Here is a 19,371-nt window from a genome sequence, read left to right as displayed (position 1 = left end):
AAACAAACCCCTCCCTGGATTACAGCACCATTTAATATGTAAGAAAACCAGTTTGATGAGGAGCATAACTTAAAACAGTTCAGTGTAACAGAAGAAGGCAAAGCAAAGTTGGCGTTGTGGCTGGCTTTGATCCAAGCTCACAAGTTTTTGCTTCTGGAAAAATAGAAATCAACGCCTCTGTCGCGATGCTGTTTGGGGTTGTGAGACGGACCTTTTCTGCCTCTTTGGTACGGCCCGGTATCGTTCTGTCAAACAACAAAAGAGAGTCAAGCATGCTATCAAGCAAACTTTGTTGAATAAAAGGCTTTAAAAAGACACATTTGAGTCAATCTTATTGTGTTGTGTGGCAAGAGAGTTGTGTTGCTTCTTCGGCTAGTAGACGACTGCTAGTTGTCATGATTGTACAGATCTTGGTTATACAGTGAACGCCGGCCCTTCACGGTGGACAGTTACCGTGTCCTGCCGCAAATAGCAAAAAAAAAATCCACAACTATCTGCCGGCACCTGCCAAAACGTATTTCTAATTTGAGCATCTAATCATCGGGAAGGTACAAAATCATGAAACCATGTTACATAAACAACTGTAAATTACTCAACAGAAATGCGGGTCGGCGGAAGTATTGGCAAACATACTAGCTAAGTGTCATACTTTTGACAGTGTACACGTGGATTCAAAAACTGCCGCCAAATCGGACCATTTCCAATACAAATGAATAAACGCCATCCATGAACTAAATCTAACAGCAAAACCAAGATTCCATTAGATGGCGCCCAAGTAATAACTCTATTGCGTCGGCTTGAGCGCAAAAACAAAACGAGATACAATGAGATTTTCTTACCGGTTTCTTGCCAATGTGTCGGCTCCATTCGGGCGCCACGACGACGGGGATGGGGTAAGTGTCACCCAGGACGAGGTCTGCGTGCGACAGCGCCGCCTTACTGAGGGTCCACGGCGCGTGCACGTCAGCCCCCCGGATTTTCTGCAGTTCGGGGAGCCAGAGCCGCACGTAGTCGCCCTAAGGTTTGGGATCCCGGCAACAACAGGAATAATAATGATTCAGTGAACCCTTGTTAATTGTGAGAGATACATTTGAAAATACAGCGGCACCTCTACTTACGAACGCCTCTTCATTCGAAATTGTCAAGTTACCAAACGCCTCAACAGGAAAATATCGCCTCTAGTTCCGAAGGACATTTCAAGATACGAAAGGTAAAACTAGAGGATGGGCTATGTTATAGCTGCTCTGCCATTGGCTATTACCGAGCATCTTCCTGGCCTCCCGTTGGCTAAGAGGGACCTCTGCCGAATGTGGCAATGTGTGTAGATAGACAGATAGATACGCGTCTATGCAGCGTCCTCGTTATTTGCAACTTCGGTCCATGAGGCGTTCTGATGTTTTACGTCAATGTGAATCACCTAGAAAAAGTGTTCACTGGTCAGGCGAACGCTCACTACGCTGATGTTTGCCTCGGACATTTTCGAAGGATTGTTAAAAGCCGACAAAAGCAAACGTCTTTGGGTCAGTTCTTGACAAAACGCCAGGCAAAAACCACTTCTGAGGGAGAACAAACTAAAGAGGGCAAAAAACGGTGAGGATGCAGTTAAAAGTAAAATGACCATCATTTTTATTCTTTGTTTTTTACATGACGTACAAGTCTCATTTATTCTGCAATAATCTAATTGGAACATGTATTCGCTACATATTTCGATGCATTTTTATGCTTTAGGAAACATTTATGTCTGAATTTTGGGGAGCTTGGAACGGATTAGGGCATTTATATGGAAAACGCGTCTCTACTTACAACCTTTTCTAGTTGAGAAATTTCTTCCAGAACATATTCATTTCCTCAGTAGAGGTACCACTCTAGGTGAAATTAGAGAATGTAAAATGTGTTTGTTTTCGCCCTTCCCGTGCACATTATGGACATTTAAACGTGTTAAAAACGCAACGGATTTGAACGCAAACAGAAATTTGCAATCCATGTTGACCTCAGAAGTACTGTATCCCCACATGGCTCATTTTCAGAAGGTCCAATGTCAACTTGGTCAAGTGGTATCAATATTTCAAGTATCGCAGATTTTTACAATCTCGCCGAATTCGCCGTGATGGACAAAGGCGATATTCTCTCACGTCAAAATATGCCATACAGCAGGACCGCAGTGGGTGACGGAACGTACGTTACTGTCATAGTCGAGTGCCTGCTTGACCATGTTGAACTTCCTGTTCTCCCGGGGGTCATTTCCAATGCCGGCGCTGTACAGCCAATTGCCATAGTTACTGCAGACGTCATGGTCGATCTGCGGGAGGACATTTGCGTGACGTTAAATTCCCAGAAGTGCTATCGACACCGAGGAGGTAGGCCCCAAGTTAAAAATGAGAACGTAGACGTATTAAATACATGTGTGTCCATCAGTGAAAACGAGCTATTACTTACATTTTGTGGGGTTTTTTGTAATCATTCAAAACTAAATGCATCATAAAAACATTTATAGAATTACCAAAAGGTACTCAAAGTACTCGGCTCCCATCCTCCAGTCAAGGCCCAGGTCCTTGGTGAGGAAGCTGGCCACGTTTTGGCGCCCCCTGTTGGACATGAAGCCCGTCATGGCCAACTCTCTCATGTTGGCATCCACAAAGGGGACACCTGTACGTCCCTCTGGACAAATACAAAAAAAAAATAGTAAGCCTTTGGATTAATATTGATATATATAAGCATGATCAAGCACCAAATGTGCCCAAATCCCCCATTGCAGCAGATCAAACCTTTCCATGCGTTGAAAAGTGTCACGTCCGTCTTCCAGGGAATGGTTTTGTCCTGAAGTCCTGTAGAGACCAAAACAAAAATGTTTCTCCAAAAGCCATCCGACAGTTTTCATTAGATATAAACAAATTGAGTCCCCGATTCATAATTCACCTATTCACGGCACTTAAATGATTCCCTGCACGGATTTGCTGATATGCTCTTTCTGTTCTCACCTTCAGATGGCCAAACCCTGTCTAATCAGGAAAGTAGTACAACTGAAGTCCAGGAAGCACGTTGAAGTGATGCATTTCGACTATGAGACAAGCTACGTTTAGCCCGGGTTGTTAAAAGGGAATGGACAACAATGCCTGTCGCGGTTATAAAGGTTTGATGAATTCACTCAACATTATGACAGGGAGGAATTTTTAAAAAAAACAAATTAACTCATTCACTCCCAAAGACGTTTTTAAACGTCTTTTCAGAATTGGCTGGTACTGAATGAGTTCATTAATTCATGAGAACCATATTCACCTTTGACTTGAAACAGACGATTTCCATATTTGAGTGCTACGAACTTGAAGTAATCACGCCACAAAAGCTCAAAAATTACCCTGTGGTCAAAATGAAAGAGTGAGAAAACACACACGGTCAAAGTAACCCTTTCAGGCGCAGCGGTCACTACAGTGGACAGCTTATCATGCTATCAGGTTATCATTATTGGTGCATGAAAGGGTGAAATCATGTAAGTAATCAATAAATAAGAAAGCAAGAAAATCCAAATCAACTGACCAGTATGTGCTCTGATTGGCCGTTCGCTCCCTCTCGTATCGGCGTATCTGATGAAAAATGTACCTCGGTGAAATGCAGCCCATGGCCAGCCTGCAAAGTGCCCCGGTACGCCTGATTAAATGTCAGTTTGTATTTCTATTGACAGATTTCATCGACGTCGAAAGAACTCTCACCAGGGAGCAAATTTGGTGGAATAGTCCAAGCCCACCAAGCCGTTGCGCGTCTCCTTGTAGGCCGCGATCGCATCCTATGAAAAAAGACAAAATATTTCCTCAAAAGCTGATATCCAGAATTGTAACGTTGTTGTCACTTGTGTAGAAATGAACTCACCGTGTCCCAGAAATAATGCTGAAGTCGGCGCAGCGCCTGACTTTCACCGCCAGCGCATGGAAAAGCGGAGCGGGGGTCATTCAAAGGCTCTGGAAAAATAGGTCATTTATTCATTTTAATGGATGATTTTTTTTTTTTTTTTTTTTTAACTTGTTCAACTTTTTTATTTTAAATATATTGTTGCTGCTTGCCTGTCTGCTTCAGGTCCGCTGCAGTAGGAATGTCTCCCTCCTGTAGCCCCCCTGGAAGAGGCTTGAGACGGTCCGAGGTGGGCAACTCAGGCCTAACTTGACTCTTGGATTCCACTTCCTTCCTGAACTGAGTGTAAACATCCGGCAGCCTGCCAAAACGGAGGTTGCAGATTTTTATTTTATCATAATTTCCGGAAATTACTTTCTTCGGGCTTCTCATTGGCCATTTGTGTGTGCATGCGTCGGCCGACTCTCACCTGGAAATATGTTGAAACGGCAGATCGTCTCGGTGGTAGAGCGTGGACCCCCAGCAGGTGTGCACTTGGACCTTCATGCGTGCGCACACGTCCTTGATGCCTTTCTCCACGGTCAGCTCTTCAGAAGTGACCTGTGATTGAAGTTGCAATATGAATAAACACGATCATGATGTGAATGGGGCTGCTGTTGAAGGGTGCGAACCTCTTGGTGGAAAGCGACGACGCCGACAGAGCCCAGTTGCCGGATGAGGTCGGCCACGACTTCTTCCGGTTTGCCCCGTCTTACGACCAGGTTGCTGTTTAACACACGAGCACACATGATGTTCTGCCCGCGGCTGTGAAATGTTTAACCGTGTTCTGACAGGGAGGCAAATAACCAAGTTAAATTTGATTGACTTTGCTTTTCAAGTGTAAACAGTTGGAACTTTGAAGACATAGGTGCCTAAGGCCCACGCAACGGGAGTAGCACGATATCCATTGAACTGAAGGAAATAATGCAATTTCTTGACGTTCTATTTAATTATGTCATTTTAAAAGTTTTTTAAGTTAAGGTTTTTTAAAAGTATAATTACAGCAAAAAAAAATTTTTTATGTTTTTTTGACATAATACCTCTGAATCAATTTAAGGCAAGAAAAAGAATCCAGCTCCAGTAGATTAGGCAGAAATTACCTTCCCCTCTTCACAAGCGTGTTTCTGAGATCCCGGAGGCTTTCCAGTAGGAAGCGCAGCCGAAAAGGTCCCGTCTTCGGCAGGTTGTACTTGTACGTTCCCGCGTAATGCCTGGGATCGAAGCAATACAGCGGCACGATGTGGTCGGCGTGCTTTTGAGCAAAGTGAAACACCTACGGGGACGGAGGAAATATGCATCATAAAAACAGCACGATTAAATTGACAGTAATCTCTCACTAGTAGTCAAAGCGTGTGTGTGTGTGTGTGTGTGTGTGTGTGTATATATATATATATATATATACTGTATACACACACACATATATACTGTATATATACATGTATATATGTGTGTGTGTGTGTGTGGGGGGGGGGGGGGGGTAAACCATGAACTGGTTGCCACTGCCAGCCAATCGCAGAGCACATTCTAGGGTTATGTAGCTTTACATATTGCTGTCGTAAGGGATTGTGGTTAATGTATCTCATTTCCTCTGGGGTGGTTTAAAGGTCAAGCATTTTTAGAATTCGAACGATGCTTCCGCGCCCTCCCCACACCCAAGTACTCCCGGGTCATCTCGTTGGGATAGGAAAAAAAAAATCCGAGGAAAAGACGAGTACCCGAAGACTATTTGCATTGTGTGGGCAACCGGATATACTAACGTGAAGCTCATCAACAAGCCAACATAGACGGTATAAGAGTTAAACATTTCCATGGGTAGATATTCTAAGATAGTCATTTTGCACTGATAAGATTAGTCAAAATGCACAGCTGAAAACTATTTTATTGCGAAAGTGTATGACGGAACTCCCAACTGCTAGTTAACTAAACAAACCGGCTTGTAAAACAGCGCAACGGCGACAAAATAGTTCCCTAAGATGTTTCTAAAACACGAACCGCGAAAAAGCTTACCAAAGAAAAACATTTGAAGCAAAGCGTACTATAAATGTAACGTTCATTTTTTTCAACATGACGTGGACGTAAATGCGCTTACTTACCTCATTGTCGTGGATTCGTAAATCATTTCTTAATAAACATATTATCGTCCGGGAGACAGACATGGCCAAGCGTCGATAGCTACCGAGTCGAACCACAACAAGAACCGGTTCTGAAACAAAAACAGCGGCCAGTAAAGGCAGCTTTGTGACCCCTGCAGTTCCGTCTCGTGTGGCCACGTTCTAGTAGTGGAGTCGGTCACGTTGTCAGACACGCGTTTGTATAACATCGCTTTCATAATTTTGTAATATTTTTTTAAACTCTATTTTTTTGCATTCATGTTTCGAGACAAACTCCCTGGTAATTGCATCTGTAATCTTAACTCTTTTATGGTTTATTTTTTTATCGGAATTTTGTTGGTTGTCTCGCTTAAGTTTTTATTTATTGTGACAGAGGAACGCATGTTTTTGGAATGTGGGAGGAAACCAGAGGACCCAGAGAAAACACGCAGGCACGTTCAGAACATGCAAACTCCCCATACTAATCAAACCCACGACCTCTGCACTGTGAGGCGAACGTGGCAACCAGTGGGCGAACGTGCCGCCCGGTGGTGGAATTATTACGGAGAAATGAGGCGACGCTTTTCTTTCTCTTCATTCAATATAATGTCCAGTAAAAATGACGTAACGCAACGGAGACCTCAACTAAAGATGACGCCACACTTTTGCCGCGTGGAATAAACAAACCGCGTGGCTGGATTGCACGTATTATCATACTGCATGCAGTATGTTTACAATATCCGGGTCATGTAGCTAGTTTATTATTATATATATACTAGGACATGCGCGTCAAGAATTGGCCTCTACAGCCACCGCCGTACCCACCTGTGATTACTTCCTGAAGGAGGAAGTGATGTCATCGTCGGCAACGACGGACAGCATTAAGCAAGTAAGCATAGTTTATTTACACTTATTCTGCCTTAAAACCAATCGTTTGGTGAAATGTTTTGCATGTTATAAATAATGAAAATAATTATATGTTTTTATTATTAAATAAATCTGCCCCCGCATTTCAATTTTGGAATGGATTCATAATGTTTACACAATAATCCGAGACACATTCCATGGGAATGAAATCTGTGATTTTCAAACTATATGCTTATCTTTTTAATCCAAATTTTGTTTGTAGTCTCGGTCAAGTTTTTACTAACATTGAACATTTCTTGTGATGGGCCAGCATGGTGAATAGTGTTCAGATGTTCTGCAGAGTTGGCGGGTTTTCTTTTCAAAATTGTGCATATTTGATAAGGTGTACAAAATCAAATGTTTTTCCAGTTGCTGGAAAAACAATTTTGAGCCAAGAGAACCCAGAAACATTTCACACACGTAAAGTGGTGTTGAGAGCAGTTTATCATCTCAAACCAACCGACCGAGGCAGATTGCAGTCAGCTGCTTGCTCATGTTGGGATCAGCTGGTTTTCTTCTTCCAGTTTTCACACTATGTACGAGATGTGCATGATGAAAACACGTCCGTTTAATCATTAACGTGGAGATTGAAAAGGTTTTCCTTTGCGCGTTGTTGTGCAGTCCAGCGAGCGCTTTTGCCATGAGCACCTTCGGGCACATCCTCAAGGAGATCGGCGAGTTTGGCTTGTTCCAGAAGCGCCTGGTGGCCGCTTTGTGCGTCCCCAGCATCTTCATCGCCTTCGATACCATCAGCCACGTCTTTACAGGCCTCGACTTCCCACACTACTGCAATGTCGATTGGATCCTGGAGCGGGTGGATGCCAACCTGACCTTGGAGAGGCAGAAGGAGCTCGCCATCCCCGCAAGCCCGGACGGAAGCTTCCAGAGCTGCCTCATGTTCACGCCAGTCGACTCCGACCTGGAGACTATCGAGCTGTACGGCCTGAACTCAACCACCGGCTGCCTTAATGGATCCGAGTTTGAGGTGACACCTGGGGCGTCCAGCATTGTGACCGAGGTGAGACGGCTGTGGACGTCACTTCTCTGTTTTTGTCATTTAAGTTCCCCCAAAACATATTATTTGTTTGTTTTGGCTTCCACCATCAGTTTAATCTGGTGTGTGATAGGAGGACGTTCATTGAGGCGTCTCAGTCCATTTACATGGCCGGACTTCTGATTGGAGGCTTCGTGTCGGGCGCAATGGCCGACAGGTACGAGGAGAGCCAACACATTCTTTTTTGGATTGTATAACAAGTAGAAAAAGTCGACATGTCCTGGTTCAAATCCCAGGATTTATTTTGGGAACTTGGATTTAACGGATTCTGAACGAACGCAGTCCAGATTTAACGTACAGAAAAAAAAGTGTCCAGAACACTCAAAACGCCCATTTGTTGAAGTGTGTTCGTTCAATAACTGACCACAGTCGTTTCCTGCTGCTGTAGCACAAAAACAGATAGAGACTCATACACGCGTTTCCAAATTAGGCTGCTTTCGTCACAAACATACGGACGAGAGCCAGTTGACAGATGTCACATGGCGGCCATGTTGGCAGGGGCAACAGTTAGCTTAGCATCACTGTCGACACAAAAAGGTCGTGTCATACCTTTCCATTTATATCGACTGTTTCGTTAAGGTCTGTTGCAACGGGAAGAGATGGGAAAACACGCAGCACAGTGGCCCTTGAGGATCAGAGTTTGAGATCCCTTTTATAAGGGCACAAAAAAAAAAGTACCGGTACTTTAATTTAACGACCACCGCATGCCCCAACCCGTTTGCTAAATTGAACTGTACTCATTGTCCTCAATCCACAATTTGCGGTAATAAAGTAAAATAAATATGATTAAAGTCGCCAATGCTATCTTTTGTGATTTATTTTATTTTTTTTAGGTTTGGTCGCCGCCTTGTAGTCTTGCTCGCCCATCTTCTTCTTCTCTTGTTTGGCGTCAGTACCGCCTTCTCTCCCGACGTCTACGTTTATATTGTTCTCAAGTTCCTGTGTGGCGTGTCCACGGCGGGAATCCTCACCAACGCATTTGTGATAGGTCAGTGTGGTGTGACCAGAACCCATGCCATGACTTTTACATCCTGACATCTTTTCCCATGAGGCCATCGTTTCTTTTCAAACTAAAATGCAGTCTTGTGTTTCACCGAAGGTGGCGAGTGGTGCAAGTCATCCAAGTTTGCCTTCTGCACCATCGTCAGCCACAGTTTTTATTCCATCGGTCTCATGATATTGTCCGGCCTCGCCTATTTCATCCACAACTGGAGGATCCTCCAACTGGCTCTCTACGGCCCTCTTCTTATTGTCCTGTCCATATTTTACTGGTTGGTACTATTACATGACACTTGAGCATGCGGATACAACATTTTGAGTGAGAAAATACAAACCGGTCAAGCTAATAATAAACATGCCGTACCTTTGAACCCGCCAGGATTCTTCCAGAATCTGCTCGCTGGCTCATCACTCAAGGCAGGAAGGCGGATGCCGTGAGGGAAGTGCGCAGAGCGGCAAAAGTCAACGGGAAGGAAATGTCGCAAGATCTGCTGAACAAGGTGAACATCCAACGCAAAAAAAAAAAAAAATCAGCCATCATTCATATCTCCAATTCCTAGAAACCAAATAAATGTGCAATGCTTTTTAAACTTGGAAATCAAAGTTCCACTGTCCACTTTGTCAGCAAATATAATGTCCTAATGATATGCGTGGTTGTAGATGGAGGTGGGTGAGACACCCAACAGAGGTAGCGTGGTGGACATCTTCAGGACACCATATCTGAGAAAACGTGTGCTTATCATGGGCTACATCTGGTGAGGATTTAAAACCTGACGGCGCACTCTGCTCGAGAGTGTAATAATCAATCGTCTTCAATGTGTACGACAGGTTTGCGATCACCTTGTTGTACTACGGCCTGAGCCTGAACGTTGGCAACTTCGGACTGAACATCTACCTGACGCAGTTGATCTTTGGCCTGGCCGAGCTTCCCGCCCGTCTGGGTTCTTTGCCGCTGATTGGGCGCTTCGGGAGGCGACGGTGTGAGGTCGTGTTGTTAATGTTTGCAGGGGCCACTTGCCTCGCCATCATTGCCGTGCCCAAAGGTAACCTTAACACACAATGCACAATTTTATAATAATACAACATTTGAAAAGTAGTCATCTTTGTTTTTATCCCGACAATAAATTACAGAATTTTTTTTCAAGAAAATATTATACATCTTATTTTGTAAATATCTTACTTTCATCTCCAAATTCGGATATTTTTTGACAAGAAAATAAATGCACAACTTTTTCTTGTGATATTACTACTTTAAACCCTAAAAATATTTGACTTAATGTGATAAAATGTTTACAACTTTTTTGTTGAGCGATACATCTGATGTTTTGTCAAAAAATAAATACAAATCTTGATCCAGATTATTTAATGCTCACACATATATAATATGAACTTTTACTTTGGAAATATCATCATTTCTTTTTGAAAGGTTTTTCATTAAAAAAAACTTTAATCCCCAAAATATACAATATGAATCTCAAAAATAAAAAGAAAAAGAAAAATACTGTACAGTGATCCCTCGCTACTTCGCGGTTCGTTTATCGCGGGTTCAGTGAATCGCAGTTTTTTCAAACATATTAAAAATATATATACTTTTTTTTATTACATATACATGGACTACAGTACTGTATATGTTGCTCTATGTGACTCGCTGTTGTTTTGCAGCTTCTCGCGGACCGTTTGTGGACTTTAACAAAAAAAAAAATGTTTTATATAATTTTATTTTTTATGTTAATTGGACGCTACTTCGCGGATTTTCGTTTATCGCGGGTGGTTTTGGTCCCCATTAACCGTGATAAACGAGGGATTACTGTATACCACTATTTTCTCTTTCCCTTTATTTGTGTTTAAATCCCGACTTGTCATTTCAGACCTTCCCGTCGTCGTGACCGTCATCGCCATATTTGGGAAATCTGCATCCACTGCCTCCTTCACCATTGTGTATGTTTACACGGCAGAACTGTACCCCACCACGCTAAGGTAAGGTAGGTAACCTCAAAAGTTTCATGCAGGAAGGGAAGTGGTCCCAGCCATAAAACAAAAATAAATAAATTCCTTCCATTTGCTATGGAACGTTGTTGGCTTTTTGTGTGGTGCTAGGCAGAATGGCATCGGTCTGAACTCAGTGTGCGCACGTGTGGGAGGCATCCTGGCCCCCCTGGTAAGGCTGCTGGGCGTCTACCACGACGCGATCCCCATGTTGGTGTACGGCATCATACCTGCGAGTGCAGGCGGCCTCTGTCTGCTGCTGCCAGAGACCCTCAATGCTGAACTTCAGGACCATGCACAGCACAGGTGAGTTGATGAGCCCTAGGAAAACGACAGCAAGATGAATTTTTTTTACTTTCTTCAACATTACAATGTTTTATTTTCATGTGCTTATTATTCATTTAGGGGCATTGACGAGGCATACAAAGCGGATGGAGAAAAACAAGTCCAAAGCACGGCATTGTAGTTGATATGGACGATGAGGGGCGCTTTGTTGCCATGGCAACAGATACAGATGTCTATTTCATGATCACAAATTAGCATTTTGGACACTTATATCTGTGTAGTGGCCAGGTCATCTCCCAGGCTCTGTAGATAGGATATGAGATGTGTCATGTATATACAGTATTATGCACTCCTGTTTATATTGACTTTTTAATTGCTTGAATCTGCCTACCCATGAAGTGTGAAATCAATAAAGTAAGTCCTTGGATGTCTGTCTATTTCTGAAAATGTGTCGGTTATGCACGTTCCCTCTCGAGTTATGCAACTGTAAAGCTAATTTTACATATTAATTGCCCACACATCCAGTTACACCGCCCATGACATGGTCGCCGTCTGAAACACTATCAACAGGAGAAAATACACAACATATTAATAGTGCTATTAATTTATAATGATCTCCCGCTATTCACAGAGGGCAGGGACCTAGCCATGATGCAAAGAGAGAAAAAAACACAAGTACAACACATCCTGAACATTACCCTTACACAAATGAATATATATTTTTTTAAACTAGCAGAACATTACACTGCGCCTGTACTGTACATGCAGAATGGGTAAAAGACTTAAAAGTTGTTGCAATCACTTCAGCATACTTCCTTGATGCCAATGTACTACTTTCCCATTTCACCGAAAACGTGGCATTTTAGCGTTTGAGAAGCGCACATAAAACACGGGATATATTACTTTGAAGGGCAACCGGAAATTGAAACGTGAAGCTCATAAACAAGACAACCTGCGAGGGTGAAAAGTTAAGTGATTCCATGGTTATACTCTGTATATACTGTATGTCTTTATATATATTTACAAAGTACGTCGTAATTTGTATTTAATCCGTTTTGTAAATTCAATTGATATTCAATGCCGGAAATCCCACCCTAACGGGTGGAATTTGGAAAAATCTAGCAAGTAAAACATCTGTTTTAAAAGCGCTTATTCTTAACGTGAACGTTCACATAAAAAACATTCGAAAGTTAAAGCGCGATCTAACGTCTTTTTTTTTTTAAACAAAACCAATACGTAAATTAGTGTTATTACCTCAGTCACGAAGTCGTAAGTCGTCGTTTAATAAATTTCATGCTTATCGTGCAGGGGATAGACATAACAGCGCGTCGGTACCAAATCGAACCAAAACACGAACCGGTCTTTTTTTTTTTTTTTTTTTTAACATAACCAATACGTAAATGAGTGTTATCATCTCAGTCACGAAGTTGTAAGTCGTTTAATAAACTTCATATTTATCGTGCCGGAGGTAGAGATGACAGCGCGTCGGTACCAAATCGAACCAAAATAAGAACCGGCTCCATCACACGAACACAACAATGTGAAAGACTCGTCGCCGGTCTGACCCTCTCTCGTGCGGGCAGGCTCCTGTTGAGGAGTCGGTCAAGTTGTCAGCCACGATGTTGTATGAAATAACGCTTTCAAAATAAGCGTTTTTGTTTGTTTGTTTTTAAAGTTTGGGCCGTTCGTGGTTTACAACTACAATGTATTAACTTATAATTCTTAAATAATATCCAGATACAACATTACATCTGCCATTTGCAACCTTTAAGGATACTCCTTTTTTTTAAATCCCAATTTTGTTAGCAGTCTTTTTACGGCCGTGTCATATGAAAACTGGTTAAAAAACAAACAAAACTCCCAAAGCGGCTCCCTTGTAAATTCACACACAAAACTGGCTTGTGGTAATATAGAATGAGTGTATTCGCCATCATAATGTCTTAAGTCAATAAAGAAGCGACGTTAAATTGTGGCCCTACTAAGACAGCATTAACTCTCACTAAAAGAAAGAGCATTTACTTTTTTGAGCATTTCAATAGGCCCATGGAAACAGAGTGAGAGGGAGTTATCGAAATGTTCAAGTTTCTGGGGGGCAGGGGGGGAGCACTTTTTGTTACAGGGGCTCCAGGAGGTTCAATAGTACCCAGAAATCATCCACACAAGTCAGGTCATGGCCAGGCAGCATTGTACTTTAAAGAGCTTGTGGTGCCCTATCTACCGAGTACCCGACAATTTTCTAGTGTACAATATGGAATCATCTTCGAGGCTCTATTCACTAAACTTGCCTTCATCTTTTTTTGTATCTCTTTACCTCAGCCTGTTTTTTTTTTCAAATAACACTGCAGTTACAGTGATTGTCTGGTGTGCTGTTGTATTATCACCTTTCATGTATGTATGTTGCTAACATGCTCTTCTCACTTTCTCTTTTTTTGTTTTTGTTTTTTTTTACCTTGTGGCTGGTGCTCCCTGCTTGTGTCCCCTGGTTGTCGGCGGTGGTGAGGCTGGGGAAGGTGGCGTTGGAAGTGGACAAGTATCGTCGCCGTTGCCGTCGTCTTGGGACTGCTACTGTTGTTGGGCCCTTTTTTTTCTTGTTCCTACTGAGGATGCTCAACCTCTCTATCCTGTTTTCCTTCCTTGATTCTGTTCAGGCTTTCTTCCTTGAGGGAGCGTTTCCTTAACTTTGTTGCCAGGTGCCGGCTGATGTCTTGTTCTGCTCAAGGTGTAAATGTAAAGTGTCTTTAGATTAACCTCTGTTGTGAATTGGTGCAATATTAACACAAGTGACTTGAACCTCTCTCAAAAGTGGGATTTTATGACATTTATTTGCTCAGAGGTCCGCGACTTCGTGTATGGAAGGTTTTAGGGCCGACTGGATTTTGGCCCTGAATGATAAAAATGTTAATAAATTACTACAGTTCTGACTGTCATGAAAAAAAATCACCATTTTGCTTGGCAGTTGTCAGCGGTTTTCTGACTTGTTCTACTGTAGTAAGGTAATGAAAGAGCAGAATTGTGTGATAAAAACATACACCCGTTTAAACATTAACGGGGGCCGATTGAAAAGGCTTTGAATTGCACGTTGTTCTGCAGTCCGGCGAGCGCTTCATCATGAGCTCCTTCACGCACGTCCTCAAAGAGATCGGCGAGTTTGGCGTGTTCCAGAAGCGCCTGGTGGCCGCTTTGTGCATCCCCAACATCTTCATCGCCTTCGACGTCATCGGTCAGGTCTTCACGGGCCTCGACTTCCCAAACTATTGCGACACTGACTGGATCCTGGAGTGGGGAGATGCCAACCTGACCTTGGAGAGGCAGAAGGAGCTCACCATCCCCGTAAATCCGGATGGAAGCTTCCAGAGCTGCCTCATGTTCACGCCGGTCGACTACGACCTGGAGACCATCGAGCTGTATGGCCTGAACGTGACCACGAGCTGCCTCAATGGATCGAAGATTGAGGTGCCAGCTGGGGCGTCCAGCATTGTGACAGAGGTGAGATGGAAATGGTCGCCACGGTACCAGTGAACTGTCCATACCATTTTTTTGTAATTCTCTTGCTCTTTGTTTCTCCATCAGTTTAATCTGGTCTGTGACAGAAAAACCTTTATTGAGGTGTCTCAGTCTATTTACATGGCCGGGCTTCTGATTGGAGCCTTCATATCGGGCAGCATGGCCGACAGGTACAACTACATTACATAGCTGACAATACAGTAGGTACACAGTCGTCAAATGCCGACGCTGCGCCAAAAATCAGGGTGCAAAACACATCTAGGTTTGGCTCACATTTGGCAATCTCGGGTCCATGTTTGTCAATCTTCACCTTGACTAACTTCCATTATTGTATGATTTGTTTTTTAGGCTTGGTCGCCGCTTTGTGGTCTTGCTCGGCATTCTTCTTCTTTTCCTGTTTGGCGTCAGTGCTGCGTTCTCTCCCAATATCTACGTTTATATTGTTCTTAAATTCCTTTGCGGTGTGTCCATGGCGGGAATCCTCACCAATTCATTCGTGATAGGTGAGTGGCGTGTACCCAGAACACTGCCAATGGGTTTTGCCATTGAACATCAAGGACCGGCACTGAAATATATTGAGATTTATTCTGTCCCTCTAACTACATTTTTGCACAAGTTTGAGGAGCTTTATGTCCATCACACTACACCAACGTGTTGTACAATTTACACTATCAATGGCATTTCTCTCCAAACAGTATCAGTTCTTGACAAAGCACGCACGGGAAGGCTTGGTACTATGATCACTGATGAAAACAGAGTTCCTAGAGCAGGCGTTCATCTGTGCGATAAGACGGTGATAAAGCTTTACCCCTACTTAGTACGGGTTGTTCAAAGTCTTCAAGGGGAAGATTATAATGCTCAACCACCAAAGCATCTGCTGAATCGACTGAAGTTCCAGTGCAGCTGTCCGGATAGACTTCCCTGGCTTTAGATGAATGCCTCCTTTGGTAGTTTGGTGTTTAGTAGAAAACCTTCGGCTGCTTGATTTGTCAACTTGGTTAAAAAAGAAAAAAACCTAACTAAAAACATTGCTTTATGCACCAAATGCAAACTGCAATGAAAAATAGTAGTGGCCCTGAAATTGAACCCTGCGGAAAAAATGTTCAACAATGGGGCAGGGAGGATATGCTTACAAAAAGTGCAAAGCCAAAGCAGTCAAACACTCGCGGCCTGACATCCGTCCAATTGATTTCAGTGGCAAATTTGTTTCAGCATCCAAACAACTTTTTTTTATCACAATGCCACCATTTGTTTTCAATGCCGAAACTTAATTGCAGTCTTGTGTTTCACCGAAGGTGGCGAGTGGTGCGACTCGTCAAAGTTTGCCTTCTGCACCATTATCAGTCACAGTTTTTATCCCATCGGTCTCATGCTGTTGTCCGGTCTCGCCTATTTCATCCGCGACTGGAGGATCCTCCAACTGGCCCTCTACGGTCCTCTTCTTATTGTCCTGGCCACGTTTTACTGGTACCATCACGTGACAGTTGGCCACTCATTTATAACCCTTACATGAGAAAATAGTCAAGCTAGCTAGTATGTCGTACCTTTGAACCCGCCAGGATTCTCCCAGAATCGGCTCGTTGGCTCATCACTCAGGGCAGGAAGGAGGAGGCCGTGAAGGAGGTGCACAGAGCGGCAAAAGTCAACGGGAAAGAGGTGTCCCAAGATCTGCTGGACAAGGTGAACACCAACACATATCTCAGCCATCATTCTTACCTCCCAATTCATAGAAACCAAATAAATGTGGACTGGAAAGGCTGTAAAAGCCTTTTAAACTTGTCAGTGAAGGTACCACTGTACTTTTGTTTAAGTACAGTGTTTTGGTCAAACAAATGTAAACCTTTCATGCACCCTGCAACCCGATAACACGATAAGCTATCCACTGTAGTAAAAGCTGTCCCTGAAAGGGTTAAATACAGAAAATATAATGTCCTAATGATATGTGTGGTTGTAGATGGAGGTGAGTGAGACACCCAACAGAGCCAGCATGTTGGACATCTTCAGGACACCATACCTGAGAAAACGAGCGCTCTGCATGGGCTGCGTCTGGTGAGGATTTAAAACCTGACAGCGCACTCTGCTCGACTTAAGAGAGAGTGAAATAATCAATCGTCTTCAATGTGTACGACAGGTTTGGAATCAGCGTGATGTACTACGGCCTGAGCCTGAACGTCGGAAACTTTGGACTGAACATCTACCTCACACAGCTCATCTTTGGCCTGGTGGAGTTTCCCGCCCGTCTGGGTTCTTTGCCGCTGATTGGGCGCTTTGGGAGGCGACGGTGTGAGGCCATGTTGTTGTTGCTTGGAGGGTGCGCTTGCCTCTCCATTATTGCCGTGCCCAAAGGTAACCTTAACACACGGCGACTTCTCGATGGAAATAAAACATTACGGGGGGACGCACTGGAGAATAAGGGCACATTTAAAAACTAGTTATTTTTATCTTGAAATGTTTTTTTTCTCAAACATATGTTTTTAATTTTCAAAAAATAATAATATTACTACCTTTACTGCACATTACTTCTTCATCTGAAAAATGGGACGTTATTCTCGTAATAATATTTATTTAGATACTTGTTAATTTATATACTACATGAAAATCTTAGAATTTAAATGTTAAAATGTTTAAAATCTCAAAAATATAGAAATGTTTGTATCGTAAATATCTGACTTCAGTCTTTTTTGTAATACATGACTTCAATCTTGAAAATATGATTTTAATTAAATGAATTATTCTTGACTTTATTCTTGAAAATGTACGACGAGACTAAAAATATAAGCCTTACTGTAAACTTGAAAACATACAATTTCATTCAAAAAAATGCAACTTTTCCTTTCTATGCAACTTAAGTCTAAAAGAAATGGGAGAAAATGCGGGACTTATATTACCGGTACATTAAATTTGAACATATATATATATATATATATATATATATATATATATATATAGATATATAGATATCTATATATACTGTATATATAGAGATTTTTCTTTTACCAAATACGTTTTTTTTCTTTCATGAAAATGTACGACTTTATTAAAAATAAATACACGACTACCAGTATCTCAAAAATATCCAACTTCTTGTAAATTACAACTTTAAACTATACTCTAAAAATTGTACTTTTTAAAAATTTTGAAATATATGACTTAGTTTTCATAATATTAGGGCTTTATTCTGATTCACTCGATTATTGTCATTTCAGACCTTCCTGTCGTTGCGACCGTCATTGCCATTCTTGGGAAATTTGCATCCACTGGCTGCTACTGCATCGTTTATGTTTACACAGCAGAGCTGTACCCCACCACACTAAGGTAAGTCAATTAACTTGCAAGGTTTCAAGAGTTGATGCCCTTAAACCGAAGAAGTAAGGCTCCAGCTATTGAGTATTTTTCGATTTGATTCTTCTCCCAATATATCCCGTTGATGTTCCAAGTGTTCACGCTAAGTACAAGTAAGACTGTTTCCACTTGGGGTCCTTCCACACAATAATATCCGTGACTGCGTGTGAGCCTTTGAAAGGAGGGGGCCTGGCGTGGTGAGTGATGTGGGTGTCAGGGAATGATGGTAGAGTTGTCTGTTGCAAGATCAGGTTAGCGGGTGGCTGTCAGATTTTTCGCATTATTTGATGAATCATTTCATCTCTTCTGAGACGTGAAGTGGTTGCAAGATTTGATTTTTTTTTTAAATTAGCTTTGAAATGGTGTTGGCGTTCTGTATGTTGCTAGGCAGAGTGGCGTAGGTCTGAACTCCATGTGCGCTCGCGTGGGAGGCATCCTGGCCCCCTTGATAAGGCTCCTGGCCGACTACCATAACTCCCTCCCCATGTTCGTGTACGGCATCGTACCTGTTTGTGCAGTGGGCCTCTGTCTGCTGCTGCCAGAGACCCTCAACACCGAACTTCAGGAGCACGTCACGCTGAAGTGAGTTGACGAATGCTATGAAAAACAAAAAAAACAGACACCAATAATGATTTTTTCTTTTTTTTTAACCTTGTAATGTTTTTGTTATTTTTTTAACTAGGAGGATTGACACGGGATACATAGAAGGAGAAGAAAACTGAAGCAAAATAACAGCATTGTGGTTTATATGGACAATTACAGACATTTGCGCTCTTGTGGGGGCAAAAGCGGCTTATCAACAAAACATTAGAGGATTTTGTCAAGAAGGTGCCCTCAATCTGCTCACACAACTGTCCCGGAATGATATTAACATTATTTATTTGTATTTTGTCTTTTGTACAAGTTATTATTTTGTGAGTATGTTATTCCAATTTTGTGGGACTTGTGAGAGGTGGTGAAGATGGTGTATGCTAAAGGACCTAAAGAGGAACCTTGAGGTACACCTCTGTCAATAAACTTCATAACATTATCATTTTAAGTTCATGTTATAGCGATGCTGTGGCCATTTCATATCTCGGGCTCCATAGGTACGGTTTATGGATATTGACTTTTTAATTGCTCCCATACAAATAAGATCTCTGCCCACCCATCAAGTGTGAAATTAAACAACTGAGTAAATCTTTAGTTGTCTTCCTATTTATGAAATGTGTCGTTGAGCGAGTTATTCTGCACTTAATCCACACGCAAAGGTAACCAAACCACCAAACCAGGGGGCCACTGTGGGGGCAACCGCCACACTTTTTGGCCTGCCTTTGATGTACC

General features: G+C 42.4%; 3 protein-coding genes and 1 long non-coding RNA gene across 8 annotated transcripts; 2 read left to right on the top strand and 2 right to left on the bottom strand.

The window, feature by feature from the left end:
- Positions 1-15: 15 nt before the first annotated feature.
- cry-dash (cryptochrome DASH) lies at positions 16-6,112 on the bottom strand. Its single transcript, XM_086101532.1, has 14 exons — positions 5,976-6,112; positions 4,983-5,155; positions 4,515-4,608; positions 4,313-4,443; positions 4,056-4,204; positions 3,865-3,953; positions 3,708-3,781; positions 3,535-3,624; positions 3,277-3,356; positions 2,766-2,825; positions 2,501-2,658; positions 2,180-2,299; positions 840-1,016; positions 16-245 (listed from the first exon to the last, which is right to left on the bottom strand). Exons 1-14 carry the CDS (start codon positions 6,036-6,038, stop codon positions 138-140), a joined length of 1,566 nt encoding a protein of 521 aa, XP_085957658.1. The 5' UTR covers positions 6,039-6,112; the 3' UTR covers positions 16-137.
- Positions 5,634-11,629, top strand: LOC147187174 (solute carrier family 22 member 13-like). Of its 5 annotated transcripts, XM_086101530.1 has the most exons (12): positions 5,634-5,669; positions 6,752-6,861; positions 7,646-7,896; positions 7,986-8,089; positions 8,766-8,920; positions 9,032-9,203; positions 9,311-9,431; positions 9,592-9,686; positions 9,760-9,974; positions 10,800-10,908; positions 11,029-11,223; positions 11,323-11,629. In XM_086101530.1, exons 3-12 carry the CDS (start codon positions 7,774-7,776, stop codon positions 11,381-11,383), a joined length of 1,350 nt encoding a protein of 449 aa, XP_085957656.1. In that variant the 5' UTR covers positions 5,634-5,669; positions 6,752-6,861; positions 7,646-7,773; the 3' UTR covers positions 11,384-11,629. The 5 variants fall into 5 exon arrangements, with proteins under 5 accessions (XP_085957656.1, XP_085957651.1, XP_085957652.1 ...); XM_086101525.1 differs by lacking the exon at positions 5,634-5,669 and having other exon boundaries at positions 6,751-6,861; positions 7,500-7,896; XM_086101526.1 differs by lacking the exons at positions 5,634-5,669; positions 11,323-11,629 and having other exon boundaries at positions 6,755-6,861; positions 7,500-7,896; positions 11,033-11,201.
- LOC147187173 (uncharacterized) lies at positions 9,306-16,372 on the bottom strand. The gene is made up of 5 exons (XR_015098956.1): positions 16,251-16,372; positions 13,652-13,912; positions 11,148-11,238; positions 9,827-9,979; positions 9,306-9,422 (listed from the first exon to the last, which is right to left on the bottom strand). It is a non-coding gene; the product is annotated as an uncharacterized LOC147187173 (long non-coding RNA).
- LOC147187172 (solute carrier family 22 member 13-like) lies at positions 14,311-19,227 on the top strand. Its single transcript, XM_086101531.1, has 10 exons — positions 14,311-14,688; positions 14,773-14,876; positions 15,055-15,209; positions 16,002-16,173; positions 16,266-16,386; positions 16,661-16,755; positions 16,838-17,052; positions 17,913-18,021; positions 18,436-18,630; positions 18,731-19,227. Exons 1-10 carry the CDS (start codon positions 14,311-14,313, stop codon positions 18,768-18,770), a joined length of 1,584 nt encoding a protein of 527 aa, XP_085957657.1. The 3' UTR covers positions 18,771-19,227.
- The last annotated feature ends 144 nt before the right edge of the window (positions 19,228-19,371 follow it).

Source organism: Hippocampus guttulatus, chromosome 21 (assembly GCF_054856545.1).
Source record: "Hippocampus guttulatus isolate MCC_2025c chromosome 21, RoL_Hgut_1.0, whole genome shotgun sequence".
NCBI classification, from domain to species: Eukaryota; Metazoa; Chordata; class Actinopteri; order Syngnathiformes; family Syngnathidae; genus Hippocampus; species Hippocampus guttulatus.
Note: the sequence above shows the minus strand (reverse complement) of the source record. Positions and strands in the feature narration are given on the sequence as shown.